We start from the raw sequence: 14,404 nt of genomic DNA, 5'->3' as shown, positions 1-14,404 counted from the left end.
CGAAAATTTTGAATGAAAGAGATAGAATGGAAGGAAAAGAGGGAGAGGATGGGGGACGATAAATTGATGAAAAATGAAATAAAAGGGACTGAAAGGAAATAAAAGGGCAAGAGAGGCCGAGAGATGAACATTCAGAGACGAAGAAGGAACACCAAAGAGAGAGAGAGGGGGGGGGGGGGACAGTGAGAGTAAGGGGGGGATTTGAGACCGAGAGTGGGATAGAGAGAGACAGACATACAGAGAAAGACAGAGAGGGAAATTAAGAAGGTAGAATGGAAGAGTGAAAAGGAGAGAGTGATTGCTAGGAGAGGGTGTAGGAGGCATTTGTTAACCCACTTAGTCTACTATCGAATTGCTCCAACGGCCACTATCTTAGTCTCATACTTACTCGGTTTAAATGTAATATTGTCTGAAGCCCAGATTGTGCATTTCAGCTATTCATTTTGTATTTTTTTCAAGTGGAAATGTCATTCATAAACATTTCATACAATCAGAAAGATTAATTGATATTTTACCATGCAAGTGAATATGAAAAGAATTTGGTATAGCCTCACTTGAAATTAGACAAAACAGTAAACGAGTCAAATGTTTATTGGCCCAAATTTATCAGTAGACAAACTTGTTGTACTCGAACTAGGATTAGAATAATGGTTTGATTTTATTGGTTTGATTGATTTTAATTTATTCACAAATTCGAACAAGAAATCACATTAATATGAGTAAATATTCATCAATAAATCAGTAAATGAAATAAAACGGATAGTAGACCGTGTGGTTGCAGATCAAGTGGCCTTTACGAGTTATAAATGAATTACCTTTTAGCACGACTGGTGACCTTTCCTCATGAACATTAATCAAAATCGAACAAGGAATAGCACAGTTATCATGGTTATGACATTTTAAACCTTCTCATTATTTTGGCAAAACAAAAGTTATGTCTTCATCATGAATATACACAAAGCAAGCTGATAATGACATTTTCCGATTTATTCATTATTATTTTATTGTACGTATGTAATGATATATATTTGATTAAATAAATTATATTTATTCAAACTTTGCCAACCAAAAGTGCCATATTGATCTAACATGTAATCACGATTTCAAGTAATAAAACAGAAATGGCAAAACGGGTACATGAGACTACTTAATGAATATTTATAACGGAGTGCATATAACTGTTTGGTGAGGTGAATGGGTACCCGGCAGGATTAATTCCTTGAATGCATGAGCGCTGAAAGGCAGCTCGAGCTAAAGCCGGGGTAATAATCATATCAACGCGCCTCGGAATAGAATATTTCTATTTCTAGATAGATGGCGCTATATAAATGCCTATTATTAGTATTATTATTATTATTATTATTATCGAAACTTCATTGTGAAATGACTGGGATGGAATAAAACTTGTCATAAAAGTCTTGCATGTAAACTTTAACATTGACCTGAAAATGACCTTCGACCTTACCATGTGACCTCCGGCTGCAGCATTACATGCAGGTCCCCCAAGTCCATCTACCATCCAAGTTTGGTTGAAAAGTGACTTACAGTTGTGGAGTTAGGTGTCATAAGAGTCTTGCAGGTAAACTTTAACGTTGACCTGAAAATGACCTTTGACCTTACCATGTGACCTGCAACTGCAGCATAACATGCAGGTCCCCCAAGTCCATCTACCATCCAGGTTTGGTTGAAAAGTGATTTACGGTTGTGGAGTTATGTGTCATAAGGTTTGTGACGGACGGACGGCGGACGACATTTGGATCCCTAAGTCTCGCCTTCACCTCTGGTGGGCGAGACAAAAAAAAGTTTTCACTCAAAATCGGCAAAGGTCGTTTTGATATTCCAAGAAAATTGACAAGCAACACAGAATGTTTGTCTTCTTACATACATTTGTCAAATGAAAAAAAAAAACTACATGTATGCGTAAAAAACAAAAGAAAGTGTGCGGCTTATTATTACTCAATATCGCTTGTTTTTGTACATCATACATCATTTCCAAGAACATTGGTGAAATAGAAGATCAATTTTGTTGTAACCTGTTTTTCATCTATTTTCGTTGAAATTTATATACTTATTTGCTTTTAGTTTTTGTTGTATAGCCGTATACAGGTAACATGCGTGGAATCCAATTTCTAGTATTAGAATAAGGGGGACCCTTGTTTAGTAACCCTTTTACAGTCAAGAACAATAAATAGGAAACATCTTGTTACCATGGTGATCAACTGGGTGTCACCCGGGCAGAGGCGCCTTATGAGCAAAAAATTTTCAGGGGCCGGATATGGCATATGGGGAAAATAATTCTTAAAAATTGCGAGCGAAGTGATGGAGCAAAAAAAAATCGCATTTGTTATTACAAAAATCAAATTTTGTGATAGATTTTGAGAAAATACTCAGAAATAACATATTTTATACTTCTCTCTTTCTTTTTTCTTTGTGTTTCTACTTTTAATTGGTCTTGGTCTTGATTTTTTTTGTGGGGGGAAGCGCTCCAAACTCCCCCCCCCCCCCATCATCATATTATGCGCAACTGCACCCATATCAATAGCCGTCACTGTTATCCTGGAGTCCACGGATCCAGGATTCCATAAATGCAAATAAACATTGCAAGAGTTTTGTTTTCTAGTATAAACTGGACCCTATTTCATAAAGGACTTGCAACTATTCTAACTTTGCCATTATGTTAACTACCATGGTATTCTGATTGGCTGCTGAGCTCTGTTACCATGGTAGTTGCATTATGGCAAATTGCAACAGTTGCAAGTCCTTTATGAAACGGGTCCCTGATCGGTTATTGTCAAAAAACTTAAACGATGTTTTAAAATTCAAACAGCAAGTTTCATTTTTAAAACTGCGTATTGCTGTTGTGATATATTTTTTCATATCAAACAGTCAAACCATCAAACAGTACATAATCACCTCTTAAGTCATTTGCCTAAAGCGCTTTTCCTGCGTGCGGATTATTATTTTGTGTTATAAAGAAAGGAATTGATATTTTCGATGTTCCAAGTCTCGCCTCGATATTTTTTTTTTCATCCTAAGCATGATATGATAACCGTTGAGCTGATGTCTGTCTCCAGCATATTAACTTTTATCAATTGATTAAAGGGCTTTATCCAAGATATTTATTTCTTAATGATGCTATTTATAATCATTATTATCGTCTTACTTTGATATGCTCTATGTGATTAGTTACACAAAATAATATTGACGTGCCAATGTCTTAGAATAAATGATTATGAAACATCATGTACCGTCATGACTTGTGTGAAGAACATTTAGGATGTTTTTTTTTTTTTTTTTTTTTTTTGGGGGGGGTCTTTATTTTTTATTGCATTTTTTAGGTTTTAGCCGGCAATTGTTTGAATCAGTATCACAAGAACGCAAATTCATCCAAATTAGGGCCTACATATTACATTAAAAACATTATGAACACCATTCCCTCATTCCTAAGGCGTTTTTCTCTATTTTATGGGAGGGGGGGGGGACAAAAATTACTAATAATTTAGTCGTTTTACGAGCATCGTTATAATTTACGGGTTTTAATGTTGTTTGTCGACCCGACACGAAATTGTATGAAAATCAGGTTGATGAACACGATGAAACGGTATGAAATCTTTCATTTCTCTAACGCATGGTTATTGCGATGTATATCTTTCATTTTGTGTTAACCTCGATCAACATAAGCGCGCGAGAGCGTGCGCAGAAATGGGGAATCCCCGCCTGGGGGTCACTGGGAATTCCCTATGGTCTAGTCTTAGATTCGGGCGATTTTAGCTTTGGGTTCTGACAACATTGATTTATTTCGCTTTATATCGTAAAATACTTTGCCTGGCTTTCAATTTACAGCTAAACGCTTCTGAAAGTGGATACTTTTACATGACAAGCCCAAGATATTCACTCAAGGTGAAGTGAGCTTTTGATACAACTGTCTATAGTGTTAGTATCGCATGAAGCTACATGTATACGGATCTACGTCAGGATGTGAGCAATGTAGTCCGCTCTGGCGCTCTCCAACAATACACTGATCTATGCGACTCCAATTTGAGATCAAGTGCGCAACATTGATTGGGTTGTTCCTCGGCAGTAAAACCGGAGGTGTATCATTTTATATATTAGTAAGTAATTCCAAAACTTGATCTTGATTTACATTCACGATTCAATGAGCATTTATACTTTCTTACTTCCAACCATGGAGCTATCTGTGTTTAATAGCTCCATGTTCCAACTATTCCTGGCAAGCCATATTATAGGTATTTTTAACAAAGCAGTAGTAGAGAGTAGAAGAAGTATAGTACCAGTAGTAGACGTAATAGTAAGGCCTAGTAGTAGTACTACTACTTTAACTAATATTACTATTACTACTACTATTACTACTACTACTACCGCTGCTGCTACTACTACTCCTAGTAATATAAGTAGTAGTAGTAGTAGTAGTAGTAGTGGTAGTAGTAGTAGTAGTAGTAGTAGTAGTAGTAGTAGTAGTAGAAGTAGTAGCAGTAGTAGTACTGAAATAGTGTAGTAATATTGTTATTAGTAGTGTAAGTAACATTCAAAGTAGCACTTAGCAGTAGTTGTAGTAGTAGTAGTAGAATTAGTAGTAGTAGAAGTAGTAGTAGAAGTAGTAGTAGAAGTAGTAGTAGTAGTAGTGGTGGTAGTAGTACAGTAGTAGTGGTAGTAGTAGTAGTAGTAGTAGTAGTAGTGGTAGTAGTAGTAGTAGTAGTAGTAGTAGTAGTAGTAGTAGTAGCAGTAGCAGTAGTAGTAGTAGTAGTAGTAGTAGTAGTTGGAAGTAGTGAATTGTTAGTACTAGTATTAGTAGTATTAGCAGATAATACAAAGGAGTGATGATTATTGTACATGATATGTGCGCGAGGAACGCAAAGACTTAAGCAGGTTGGTGTCATTTTCACTGCCCAATACAGGTGCCGCGGAACGGTTTTCAAAGTGGGGGGAGGGGTGGGCTGACCATGCTAAAAATCACAATCATATGGTCATTTTTGCATGTTTGTACTACTACAACTACTGCTAAGTCCTACTTTGAATGTTACTTACACTACTAATAACAATTATACTACACTACTTTCAGTACTACTACTGCTACTACTTCTACTACTACTACTACTACTACTACCACTACTACTACTACTACTACTATTACTAGGAGTAGTGGTAGCAGCAGCAGCAGCAGCAGTAGTAGTAGTAGTAGTAATAGTAGTAGTAATATTAGTTAAAGTAGTAGTACTACTACTAGGCCTTACTATTACGTCTACTACTGGTACTATACTTCTTCTACTCTCTTCTACTGCTTTGTTAAAAATACCTATAATATGGCTTGCCAGGAATAGTTGGAACATGGAGCTATTAAACACAGATAGCTCCATGGTTGGAAGTAAGAAAGTATAAATGCTCATTGAATAGTGAATGTAAATCAAGATATAAGTTTTGGAATTACTTACTAATATCTAAAATGATACACCTCAGGTTTTACAGCCGAGGAACAACCCAATCAATGTTGTGCACTTGATCTCAAATTGGAGTCGCAGAGAGCAGTGTACTGTTGGAGAGCGCCAGAGCGGACTACATTGCTCACATCAGGGGGTGGATGTTCGGGAGGAACTTGTCCTAGGGGGTAGATGACCTTTGACCTTGAAAAAAGATCACTTTCTCCAACAATTCCTCCTAACTATTTTTTTGTAAATGTTGACACCAATACATACTCAAATCAGTAGAAAACACATTTCCAATAATTTTATTCCAGATTGGCGATTTTGGGGTCTAATTAGAGGGATACTAAATGTATTTATTTATTTATTTAATCTTATTATTGTCAAAAAGATGTGCAAAATATAAAATACTGTAGAATGCTAATAAAGAAAAATAATTGTAATATTCCCTTATGTACACAATTTCTGTTTCCCTTTTCCTCTTTTCTAACGTCTTTATTACCAAATATATTCCTATTTTACTTATTTCTGTATACTACCTTCTTTCCCTTTATTCTATTCCCTTTTTATACGTTTTTCCTTAATTGTCTTTCTTCCTTCTTCTTTTAGTCAAAACTGATTTGATTATATTTATTTCAAATGAAAGCAACTATTAGCAAGAGATGATGAGACTTAATGGACCTCTTATGAACGTTATCTTTCTCCATTGGAAAATCAGCTGATTGAGCGCTATGAGACTTTCCAGAATACCAAAAATCTCGTCACTACTCAATTAAATCTTCGCGCGGTCAAAATGCGTACAAGTCAAGCCACAACATGAACGTCAAGTTGGGTATATATGCATTTAAAAAAAAATGAAAGTTGTAGTATAAGAATCCGACGGGTGCCACTTGGGCACCCTTGGGCTTTTGTTTTAAATTGACGTCGTAGGCCACGCCAACGTTTTCACACACCTCTGAAATATGACTTTCATATTTACGAAATAAACATGTCATGTTTGTTATCAAATTAAAGCTAATGAAAAATCAAATGCAAATATATGAATCGCTGGGCATTTTGATTACTGCCAATTAAAGGTCATTTAAGGTCATACAAGCATTATAAATAATACATATAAGGGGGAAAATATCATATTTTGAATACAAACAAGTAAGGTATTATGTGCATTTTTGCTTAAAGTTAAGTTGAGGGTGTGCATATTAAGAATCCGATGGGTGCGACCTTAGCATCTTAGGGAATTTTATTTATGTGACGTCAAAAACCGCACAAATTTTCTTACATTCCTTTTAATTGTTACTATTTTATTGAATGGAAATAAACATATCACGTGTGATATCAAATCATAGCAAATGCAAAATCAAATCCACATGTAAGAATCGCAGGCATTTATATTGCGATCATACCAATTAAAGGTCATTTAAGGTCATGAAAGTTCAAGTTAGGCCACAAATGTAAGCAAATCAACATAAAGTGCGGACAATCCCATGTTTGGAATAGTTTCAAGTTGAGCATTAGATGTATTTTTGGCTGATAGTTATGTTGAGGACATGTATATTTAGAATCTCTTTCTTTCCCTATGTGTGTCTGTCTGTTCATCTATCTCTGTCTGTCTGCCTCCCTCCCACTCTCTCTTCTCCCTCTTTATCGGTCAGCCTATTTCTTCACTCTCTCCTCCATCCTCTAATATATGTATTATTTTGTTTTCTTCTTTGTTTCGTGTGTGCGTGTCTTTGATAGTGCATGTCGTAACGTACTTCTGTCACCATATTTCCATTTTTGCTATCATTTAATTTTTTCTTTAAAATATTTTTCCTATTATATTTATCACATTTTGCTTTCCCATTTTATAATATTGTATATTTGTACATTTGTACAATCGAATGAATTTCCATATTTCATTAACTGTTATTACTTAGCCTTTTCTCAATTGCTTAAAACAAATTATTTCTTCAACTTGCTTTAGGGGATCCACGCTCTACAAGCAATGCTTTTTAGTGGATCCCCTCATTTCCATACACGCTTAATACTATTTTATACAAGCTTTTATTATATAATTATGCTGAGGTAAAATTAATCTTGTACTCATACTTTGATTTGTATCTGTATTTGATTTATATTTGATATGGAAATGAAATCAACTCCTCGAATCTTGAATCTTGAATCTGACAGGGACAACTTCGTTTTCTGACCGTCCTTTTCACCATCCTTTTCACATAGGTCCTTTTCACATAGGTCAGCCTCTTAATTATAATTTATCTCTTATCTATACCGTGTTTACACTTAATCGGCATTTGAATCGGCTCGCGGTTCTGAACCGTGAGCCGATTCAGCATCGGCTTTTTCATAGTGTGTAAACGCGAGCAACTTGAATCGGCTCGCGGTTCAGAACTGCGAGCTGTAACAACGTGTAAACGCAATCCAAATGCCGATTCTGCATCGGCATTTGGTTCAGAACCAAATGCCGATAAAGTGTAAACACAGTACTAGTGTACGAAATTAACATATCATGTTTGGTATCAAACTAACGCTTATGGAAAATGGAATGTACATTTATACAAAAATAAAACACATGCCATGGTCACCTTTCATGTCATTTACGCTCATGAAAGGTCTAATAAAGGCGGGAGTTTATTAGTACTTACAAAAGTGTAACATTTTTTTTTCTAAATAACCTACACAAGTGTAATATTTTACACCATATCCTGTTATATTCCTCTCTCATCTGGCCTCTGTCCCATTCCTCTTCGACCAGATGCTCGTCCGATTCCCCTTCCTCAACAATCTCGACTGCATGCCTCTGCTTTACCTGTATACTATAAATACTATACATATATTATAAATATAAATGATATTGACTTCCAAAAGAAAATCAAAGTTAAGTTTGATTTTATCAAATTAGAATTTCAGTTTTTTAATAAAAAAAAATTGGTAATGGATGGGAGAAATAAGAATTTGTCCGGACAATATTAAGGGTTCATTAAATAAAATGACCTCCCTGATTAATCATGGATGCAGTCCATATGATGTCGATGAAAAAATGGTGACAAGTAGCGGGTCTCCGATGACCTTGAAGACTGATGACGTAGAATGACGTGTGTCGGGGGTTATCGGAGATCAACGAAGTCTGTCGAAGAATGGCGTCACCAAAGTCTAGGCGCTTTCGACCTGTCGCATGACGTCAAGAAGAACTTAAGCAGAATTCAGGGTTGAATACTCAGGACATTATGATCTTGGCTCAGGGCTGACGAAAACTGAAGACATCTATTGGTGTAGCCCCAAAATAAAATGGATGTCCTTGGTAACAGCTCCCTGACCGAAGGACCCTTGAAAATTGAATAAATTCCCATTGTCTATTAGGACAAATCCTAATTTGTAAATTTCAATGATTTATAAATCATTTGATCAATACATGTCTTTCATATTATTTAATAAGCATCAACAGAATATCTAGATAGTATTAATTCATTAGCATAAATGTTTCAATCCTTGAAAAATTGACATAATTTCATTCCTGGAAAATATTGAAATACAACCATTCCATCACTGCAATATATTTGTGATAATTATTTAAAGCCGGAAAGTGATAAAAAAAAACTCACAGCGTATTATGCCTGTTAAAGTTACAGAAAACAAGCTGATTGATTACAAAGCTGAATTATTACAACAAAATCTGGATCAAAATTCAGTCAAAATAACCTTTTAGATTTAAGAATCTAATAATTCTCCTTTTTTAAGCTGAAATATACTGATTAAATATAAAATAGACTCACATCATTATGGGTAGGAAAAACTCCGAAATTAATTAAAACTGTGTGTCATTTCTTGCTTGCTCCTCAGAACACAACCTCTCTCAAAGAGTAACATAATGAAAGTTATTCTACTTTATGTGCACAACAATTAGGTGCACTGTACAATCAATAGACCTCGGGCGGGTCTTGGAATGCTAAGGCCCATATTTTGAAGCCGGGTTTAACTTAAACTCAGGTGTAAAGTTGTGGTTTAAGTATGGAAAGCCAATTGTGACAGAAATTACTATCAGGAAAGATATCATATTTTAGCTCATTTGGCTCACATATCCCTCATAATTGTCTAGGAAGTATAAAAAGATGATTGTCTTCACCATTGATGAATCAGGAAAGAGCACAGTAAACATAAGAAACATACAACTTATACAAAATTTTGACACATTTGGTTTCCAATAATTTTAGTACAGAGTTAGACCATGGTACGGGCCTAAGTGTTTATTCCACCTGTTACTAGAACCTGGGACCTAAACAAAAGAACCTGCAAGAGCTGAATACAATATAGCCCTTTCTATTTAAAGTAATTAAATACATATGTTTTCATTACACAACTCAATCGATTATATTGCCATCACAAGACCAAAATGAGTAATTTATCATTACCTTTTTAATTTAGATGATCTACTCTATTTAAACAGAACTTTCAGGCTTACACCATTAAACATTTTTTCCTGTTAACATTTTCTATGTTAAATAAACAAATTTTAGAATTTGGCTTTAGTGCGAGAAAAAAAATTGCTTGCATGCATGCATGCATGGCGGGCATGGTGGTGAGCTTCTGCTAAAGAAAATCGTCTATTTCATACATTTCTTTACTGATAAACAACGTACCATGCATGTTGTAATCTAGTTTCTTTTCATTATCATTATATTCATGAAATGCAGCAGTGTCTTTCGTTTATTTCTTTGTTCATGGCATTACTTTTTCAATTTTTTTTTCAAGTATATCGATTCAGTTTTGGGTGTACAGTGACTCTACACGTTCTCTCGGTAGCTCTCTCTCTCTCTCTCTCTCTCTTGTTTGCTGTTTTCCCCATAACAGTGAATAAAACAATATTATCTAATAAATGTATATTATATTTTTCCAAATGCTTCTCGCCCTCAATCCTACTTTTTGTATGCCCTTTCTTTACAGCCCCCAACCTTGAATCCCTTTAAATTCTTTTCACGATGGCGTCTGAATTCAGCTCAGTAGTAGAGGGCACTGCTTGCGAAGAAGCCGACTGTGAATCGATTACTGACGTCACGTTCTACGTGAAGGAGAAGAAGAAGCTCTGTCATGACTGCGCCTTGAAAAAAGAATGCATCGGAATAGTACGAAGAGGTGTACCTAATCTATTATGTAAGGAACATGACGAATTAATACGTTTGTACTGCAGAACACGTAACGTAGCAATATGTTATTCATGTGCATCGATAGATCATCGCCAAAAACAGTGCGTTCAAGAGGATATCATGATCGCACTGAAGAAAAATAGAGAAGATCTCAGCATCCTAAAGAATATGGCGATTGATAAATCAGAGCAATGTCGCGTCTATGAGAATGAGATTCATAAGACCAAACAAGCCAAAGACGAACATCTGCAAAATATTCAGAATGACGTTGATTCCAAAATCGAAAACGCAATCGAAAGAGACAGAGCGAGGGAAAAGGAAGATGCTGATGAAATCAACAAGAAGATTGATGGGGAAAATGAACAACTTCAAAAGGAGATTCGAAAGCTCCAGGATAAGATTCAAGAAAACAATGAGAAGAGAGAGAAGCTACATAAAGAAAATCGTTCCAACGCAGTGAAAAGACGAAAACCGATAAATAATAAACAGCGCGATCTTCATGCTGACATTCAGAACATCGCTCAAGAGATCGAGAGAAAGATTAGAGAGCTTGAGAAATCATGGCAAGACGTCACCAAATCAGCAGAGAAAGCAAAAGAGACACTGGACAGAATTCTTGAAGACGATACGAATATTGTCATAGATGGACATCGTGTGCATGCATCAGTGAGTGAGGACCTAAAGAAGCAACTGAATGAGGGTGAGGTGAAAGAAATAAATCGTGTTGTATCAGGTGTGAGGTTTGTCAAGGGAGTTGGGAGAGAGAAGTATGATGGACGAATTGATGGGTATGATGGGGAGTGGAAGCTCGTTGATACAATCAATGTCAGAGATAGAATCATGTACCCTTGGATTGTTGGATGTATAGATGAAGATAAGGTAATAATCACAGATTGGAAAATTTGTGGAACACATACGTACATGTTAGATTTGAACAGTAAAACCACACAGAGAGTGATCAACGGTAGTGATACATCATTCATAATCTCATGTGCAGCGCTGAATGATGACAAGATAGTATGTGGTAGATACATCAAAGGTTGTACAGGAGACAGTCTACCTGGGTACATCAGTGTATACGACAGGCAGTGGAATCACATCAATGACGTCACAATACCAAGAAACACGACGCGTACTGTTGCAGGGGTGCGCGTTGCAATCGATCAGGATGGGATGATAATCGCTGCTGAATCGGGTCAGTCTATGATATACGTCATCAACCCAGCTAATGATGAGATTGTCAGTACCATCACGTGTAAAGAGAAGATAGTAATGCGTGATGTGCTGTCACCAGGTCACATCATCGCTCTACCCTCACTATTAGATCACAGAGCGCTCATCCTTGAAAGAGAGGGTGATCATAGGGAAATCCCCCACAGTGATGTCATCTTGAATGTGTGTGTTGATCGTATGACAGACGACCTCTACGTCGTGACATCAGATGATGATAACACGAAGTGTGTGATTGATCAGGTGATGAGTGAGGGTAATATGAAGAAGAGAAGAGTAGCATCATTCCCTTTATCAACTAGACTGGGGAATAGATTCAATCATCTTGTCGCATCTCGAGTGATGATGACGTCATCGGGGAATATAATTGCATCTGATGGATATAATGTTCTCATATTCAAAAAGCGATTCATCCTCTAGATCCATGACAGATGATAATACCGAACAAACAAATGATATTGGGAATGTTACTACATCTTACCATTATATGCTTTCAAATTGAAAAGAAAAAAAAGATGAAAACGCATGATTCATTGTAATTCCTGGTTTCTTTGTGGGTAAGCTTCATAGTCATATTGGAAACCTATCAGGGATATGCTCTTTTATTGTATACGTTGTGTCAGAATATTTTATACCAGACTATACGCCGTTGCTTTCTTGGCGTGAGTAAACATAAATATTACTTATGTCTGCATAGCAGCTCTTTATTACTATACCCGTGTATATTTCATTTGAGTTCAGTTCCATATGTAATACTGAACATTTAAAATGTTCCCCAATTTTATGTAATCATGCCGTTAAAAATATCCTTCTAATAGTCCATCACGTGTATTATAGCTACCAATGTCTTATCATTCTAATGAATCAGTAATTGTTTCTCTAAATGAATGTTCAGTGGTATCTTGATTCAGTAATGAAAATTAAAATTACAAGAAGCGCTATACCCCTTTATACATTGAAATTGTGTACTTTTGACTCCTTTGAAAACGCGTTATATTAAACCATATATTGTTATCATAATAATGTTGCGATTTTAGAGAGGATCGTGGTCACGTTCGCTATATCTCGATGCGCATTACATCTAAACATTGCTTGCTTGTTTGTATATTTTCACTTTCAACATCAGATCATCATAAATCAACAAAGTTGATTACATCTAAACATTGCTTGTTTGTATATTTTCACTTCCAACATCAGATCAAGATATCCCAACACAGTATTTTGATGTGGCTACATATGAAACAGCCCCTGGAATGATCTCGATCATGACATGATTATAATTACCTGGATTTACCGAGAGAGGGGGCTGTTACAATGATTACGATACATTTTGGTAAATTGCAATTATTGCACAAAACGGAAAATGTTTTGCTCTTGCCCCCCCCCCATTGAAAAAAATACATTACACATAATATGTAAGCAGTAGTGTATAACTTGACAATTGTGACTTGGTAACCAAAATGTGCTTGTTTAGTGCACTTTTACCAAACGGGGTGCGCTGTTACCAGAATGCGCATTTGAAAGTGATTTATCACAAATTTTTGGTCTCGTATAGCTATATTATGTTTTCTTGGGTCCATTAAAGGTAATGTATTGCTAATTGGTGTTTTTCATCTTAATACTATATCTGGTGATTCTACGAGAATGAAACGGGAAATTTAATTAAATTGATGGCTGGTTTGATTTTGAATGTCCATGTGTATTAAGATGAAAATTGTTTTTAATGAACGGTTGCATATTTATGATAAACTTTCAATACGTTCCATTCAAGTAGGCCTACGTCATTGACTGTTTTGCTTGATAGAATGTTTATAAAATTTACGTTCAATTACGATTTAGTTGCAGGCGCAATAGACGATAAGTGCAATTTGTTGCATTTTGTTAATTTTCATCCTAACAGAAATGCTTTTGATAATGCTTTGTGAAATCGAGACTATTTTCACATTATCTTTTCTTCTTCAGAATCTAGATGAATCTATAAAAGAGTTTAACAGAAAATTCGTCGTTGGTTGCTAGCCGGTTTTTATATCAACACATTCATGTATATAAAGATTGATTCATTCGCTGTAAAAACATGGTCAGTTAGATGTTTGTGGTAGACTGATGTAAATACATTTATTTCAATACTATATCGTGCAGTGACTGTGTTGCTCTAAATTTATGTTCAATAATTATGTATGAATGACGGAGGAAATTTTTTATTCACAGCTGCATTATTACGATCACCTAAATAACTGAAATCGTTAGATTTGTATCGTTTCCACGCTTGTAGAAATTATTTTTATCAATTTGTTGTTCATTCAAAATTGGTTTGACGACATCTTTTCATCTGAATAACGTAAATGAACTTGATTAGGAAAGTGGGATGTATGCGATAGTTGTTGTTTTTTAAACGGTTTATCCAATCATCGTTTGATGTTTTCATGTATCATATTTTAATATTAACCACAAATTATAGAAGATCATTTGTACATACTACAACTAAATCATTTGAATATCTGAATCTACTGTAAAAAACACCATGGAAACATTTTTAGAGCTATGTTTTATTTGGTTCTTTACAAGGATAATGCTTTACTTATACTTCTATTTACTCTC

At 35.5% G+C, this 14,404-nt stretch overlaps 1 protein-coding gene across 1 annotated transcript; it reads left to right on the top strand.

Moving 5' to 3' along the window:
* Nucleotides 1-9,670: 9,670 nt before the first annotated feature.
* On the top strand, nucleotides 9,671-13,149 carry LOC129274455 (uncharacterized). The gene is made up of 2 exons (XM_064108879.1): nucleotides 9,671-12,951; nucleotides 13,024-13,149. The coding sequence occupies exon 1, from the start codon at nucleotides 10,412-10,414 to the stop codon at nucleotides 12,224-12,226; it is 1,815 nt and encodes a 604-aa protein (XP_063964949.1). The 5' UTR covers nucleotides 9,671-10,411; the 3' UTR covers nucleotides 12,227-12,951; nucleotides 13,024-13,149.
* The last annotated feature ends 1,255 nt before the right edge of the window (nucleotides 13,150-14,404 follow it).

This window comes from Lytechinus pictus, chromosome 13 (assembly GCF_037042905.1).
Source record: "Lytechinus pictus isolate F3 Inbred chromosome 13, Lp3.0, whole genome shotgun sequence".
In the NCBI taxonomy this organism is placed as follows: Eukaryota; Metazoa; Echinodermata; class Echinoidea; order Temnopleuroida; family Toxopneustidae; genus Lytechinus; species Lytechinus pictus.
The sequence above is the reverse complement of the archived record's forward strand: the minus strand, read 5'-3'. Positions and strand labels throughout refer to the sequence as shown.

What these genes read in the sequence shown, in the direction of transcription:
- LOC129274455 (XM_064108879.1), top strand. Translation starts at nt 10,412, where the DNA reads ATGGCGTCTGAATTCAGCTCAGTAGTAGAGGGCACTGCTTGCGAAGAA.